General features: G+C 40.0%; 1 protein-coding gene across 1 annotated transcript; it reads left to right on the forward strand.

The window, feature by feature from the left end:
* Positions 1-487: 487 nt before the first annotated feature.
* LOC118756922 lies at positions 488-4,378 on the forward strand. The gene is made up of 3 exons (XM_036491657.1): positions 488-965; positions 1,021-1,050; positions 4,227-4,378. The coding sequence occupies exons 1-2, from the start codon at positions 504-506 to the stop codon at positions 1,027-1,029; spliced, it is 471 nt and encodes a 156-aa protein (XP_036347550.1). The 5' UTR covers positions 488-503; the 3' UTR covers positions 1,030-1,050; positions 4,227-4,378.
* The last annotated feature ends 56 nt before the right edge of the window (positions 4,379-4,434 follow it).

Genomic DNA, 4,434 nt, shown 5'->3' on the forward strand with positions numbered 1-4,434 from the left:
ACGATGGTGCGTCTAACAACGATGGTGCGTCTAACAACGATGGTGCGCATAACATCAACGGTGCGTATAGCAACGACGGTGCGATTAGAGGCAGTGGCGTAGAGCGGCTCGAATTTTCGCAAGAAATTGTTAGCGTGACAAGTGAGCTAGGGTGCGGCCCAAGTAACACCCGTGAATTCGATGGTACGAAAATAAGTCTATTAGAAAAGGAGATAGAGTTGCTTAAACTAAAATTAGAGTTACAACAAGGCGGAGCGAAATTTACGGTCGCAACAGACAACGCTAAGCCTGGGTTGGAGACTATGAAAGAGCTTATGGCCGACTATGACGGAAGCGAGGATTTTGGCATGTGGCGGTCTCAGTTGCTCCATTTTCAGCGAGTTTTACAAGTCAGCGATGAGGCGTTAAGTTTAGTCGTACGGCTCAAAATGAAAGGCGAAGCCCTGATGTGGTACAACTCCAACAAGATGTTTATGCGCACTGTTGGAGAAATCCTCGCAGAAATGGAGGCAATATTCGCAAAGAAAGACAACTTTCTCAATGTACGTAGAAAATTTGAAAGGCGAATTTGGAAGTTTGGTGAACAGTTCAGTAGCTACGCTAACGAGAAACGGCTGTTAAGCGCTGGCCTCAACCTATGCGACGAAGAATTTGTTGAATACCTCGTAGACGGCATTCCTCATAAACAATTGCAGATACAAGCCAAGCTTCAGAATTTTAAAAGTGCTGGTGAGGTGACTAGAGCATTTCGGACTGTCGAGTTGCCGCGACGAGCCGCACCAAAAACGAATTTACAAAGTGGTGAAGAGCGGCTAAGGTGCTACAACTGCAATTGCTCCGGCCACATCGCAAAAGAGTGCAGCAAGCCTAAGCGCGAATACGGGACGTGCTTTGCGTGTGGCGAACGCGGACATTTTGCGGCGAGCTGCAAAAACTACAAGAAGTCGACATCCAGTAGCAATTTTGTAAGTTATTTTAGTATTAGTATCGTAGATAATCTTAATATTGATATGGTTATAGAATGCCTAGTCGATTCGGGGAGCCCAATAAGTCTTGTAAAGAAGAGCCTTGTACCGGGAAGAGTGCAGTTACAAGATGAAAGAAACTCATACTATGGTCTCAATAAGTCAAAACTATCAATTTTTGGAAAAATATTTTGTTATGTCAAAGTGCTCAATAAAAACGTGTTGATTGAACTTATAGTAGTTCCTGACGAATCGATTAGTTATTCAGTTATTTTAGGCAGAAATTTTATTCAGGCAAGCGAAGCCAAGCTTAAAATCGGTGATGTAGAGTTTATGGATGAAACTGCAGACACAGATGTTGTAAACAGTGTAACGAATCTTAATGTTTGTAACAAAGAAAAGGTGGCCAGTAAAAATTCAACATACAAAGCAGCGGTTGTGCCAAAGGTTAGTGTCACAGATAAAGAAGAAGTGGTTAGTGGTAGTTCTACATACAAAATAGTGAACGAAGCCGTCAACGAAATATTAGCGATAGAAATTCCTGAAATGGGCGAAACTGAGTATATGATTAGCGACAAAATAAGTTACAAAGACAAAAAGTATTTTCAAGAGTTGTTCCGAGAAGAATATTTGTGTGCAAAAAGACCAAAAGAGCCTAGGGTCAGGCAGGAAATAAGTTTAGCTTTGGAAGACGAAAAAGTTTTCAGTTGCGCTCCACGAAGACTTTCGTATACCGAAAAGGCAGAGCTACAAAAGATATTAGATGACTACTTAGAAAAAAAAGTATATTCACCCTAGTAGTTCAGAATTCGTTTCTCCTATAGTTTTGGTGAAAAAGAAAACGGGCGAACTCCGAATGTGCGTCGATTACAGGAAACTTAATAAAGTCACGGCAAAGGATAACTACCCTATACCACTGATTGATGACTTGTTGGATCGGTTAGTAAACAAAAAGTTGTTCACGAAGTTAGACCTGAAAAATGGATTTTTTCATGTGTTTGTTGAAGAAAAGTCAGTAAAATATACCTCGTTTACAACGCCACTAGGGCAATTTGAATTCTTAAGAATGCCGTTTGGGCTAAGAAACGCTCCGGCTATTTTTCAAAAGTTTGTAAATAAGATATTCTCGGAAATGATACGCAGTGGAGAAGTAATTGTGTACCTGGACGATATTATGATCGCGACAGAGACTGTAGATGAACATATTCACATTTTGAGAAAAGTTTTTCGGTGTCTGGTTGAGAATAAACTAGAGTTGCGATTAGATAAGTGCGAGTTTTTCTCGGCAGAAATTTCATATTTAGGTTACGCGATCACGGGCGAAGGGATACGGGCTGACAAAAAAGGATTGAAGGCAGTTGATAATTTTACGGTACCAACCAAAGTGCACGAAGTGCAAAGTTTCTTAGGACTCTGCTCCTACTTTCGTAGGTTCATTAGAGATTTTTCGACCATAGCCAAACCCCTTTACGACCTCTTGAAAAAAGAAGAAAAATTTCGATTCGGTCAGCTGGAGATGGAAACGTTTGATACACTTAAAGCCAAGTTAATAGCCTCCCCAGTGTTAGCGATATACGACCCTTGTGATGCGACAGAACTCCACTGCGACGCGAGTTCACTAGGCTTCGGGGCGATACTGCTTCAGAAGAAAAAAGGATAATAAGCTACATCCAGTTTTTTATTTCTCGAAACGTACAACGGATGTAGAGTCTAGGTATCACAGTTTCGAACTAGAAACACTGGCGATAGTATACGCGTTGAGGAGATTCAGGGTATACCTACAAGGCATAAAATTTAAAATTATTACTGATGCAATTCGCTGACGCTGACACTAAATAAAAAAGAAATGAACCCAAGAATTGCCAGGTGGGCGCTAGAGTTACAAAATTACGATTACGAACTCGAACATAGAGAGGGCAAAAGGATGCAACATGTGGACGCGTTGAGTAGAGTAAATAACGTCTTGGTGGTTCACACCAACACGTTTGAAGAAAATTTAATTATATGTCAGAATAAAGATAAACACATAGAAGATATCAAAAAGGACTTAGAGTCTAAAGAGAGCAGCCAGTTCGAAATGAGAAATGGGGTAGTGTATAAAAAGAAAGATAAAGATTTACTCTTCTATGTGCCAGAGTCCATGGAACCACATGTTCTATATAAATACCACGACGAAATGGGGCACTTAGGAGTACACAAGGTTGTAGAGACTATAGGGAAAAGTTATTGGTTTCCGAATGTTAGGAAAAAGGCAACCGTTCATATCGAAAACTGCTTGAAGTGTATAGCCTTTTCAAATAAAAGCGGTAAGAAAGAAGGAATGTTACACATGATTCCAAAGGGAAATAAACCATTCGAAATGGTGCACATTGATCATTACGGACCGATCCATAGCAAGGGAACAAAGTTCAAGCACGTGTTGGTAGTAATCGATGCATTCACGAAGTTCGTTCGTTTGTATCCGGCCAAGACAACAGCGTCGAATGAAGCTGTTTTAGCCCTAAAAGATTATTTTCGAGCGTATAGCAGACCGAGGTCTATAGTATCAGATCGGGGAACTTGTTTCACGTCGAGAGAGTTCGAAAATTTCTTAGAAGATAATAACATAGAACACATAAAAGTAGCAACAAGCTCACCTCAAGCAAATGGTCAGGCCGAAATTGTGAATAAAAGTTTAGGTCCAATGATAGCTAAGATGTTAGATGCTGAGAAAGAGGTGGGCTGGGAAAATGTCTTGGAGTCAGTAGAACATGCTATGAATAATACGGTTCATAAGGCAACCAAAGAGCAACCCAGTGTATTGCTATTCGGGGTCCGACAGAAAGGAAAGGTCATAGATAGTGTGAGCGAGAATGTGTTAGAATTATTAAACACTCCGAACCACAAAAATATAGAAGATCTTAGAAAACAAGCAGAAGTTGAACAATGTAAAGCACAAACTTATAATAAAGGGTACTCAGATGTTAAACGTAAAAAACCATGCAACTTTAAGTTAGGAGATTATGTAGTAATTTCTAATATTAGCTCGCAGACAGGAGCGTCTAGCAAACTAATCCCTAAGTTCAAAGGGCCGTATAAGATATCTAAAATTCTCGACAACGATCGCTATCTAGTGGAGGATGTAGAGGGCTTCCAGCAAACACAAATACCATACAAAGGTGTCTGGTCAGTCGCAAATCTGAAACCGTGGTACAATTGCGAAAATGCGAATTCCAAAAGATAGGATACGGTTTTTTTGGTAGAGAAAATTTTACGTCATAAGCTCACGTATATATATGCTGAGCAGAATCAGGTGATTCTATTCATCAGGATGGCCGAGCTGTAGTAGCGTTGTATAGGCTAGCTTAAGTAATAGATTAATAAATCATGTAAATCATTGTAATAGTGTAATAGTCCCTTTAGCATATTTTTAGTACACGAAAAGTGTAACTAGACCTTAAGATATAGTTATAAGACACCATCTTGTGAA

Source organism: Rhagoletis pomonella, unplaced genomic scaffold, assembly GCF_013731165.1.
Source record: "Rhagoletis pomonella isolate Grant_MI unplaced genomic scaffold, Rhpom_1.0 Rhpom_scaffold_13002, whole genome shotgun sequence".
Taxonomy (NCBI): Eukaryota; Metazoa; Arthropoda; class Insecta; order Diptera; family Tephritidae; genus Rhagoletis; species Rhagoletis pomonella.

Excerpts from the sequence above, each read along its gene's own strand:
- LOC118756922 (XM_036491657.1), top strand. The coding sequence starts at position 504 with ATGGAGGCAATATTCGCAAAGAAAGACAACTTTCTCAATGTACGTAGA.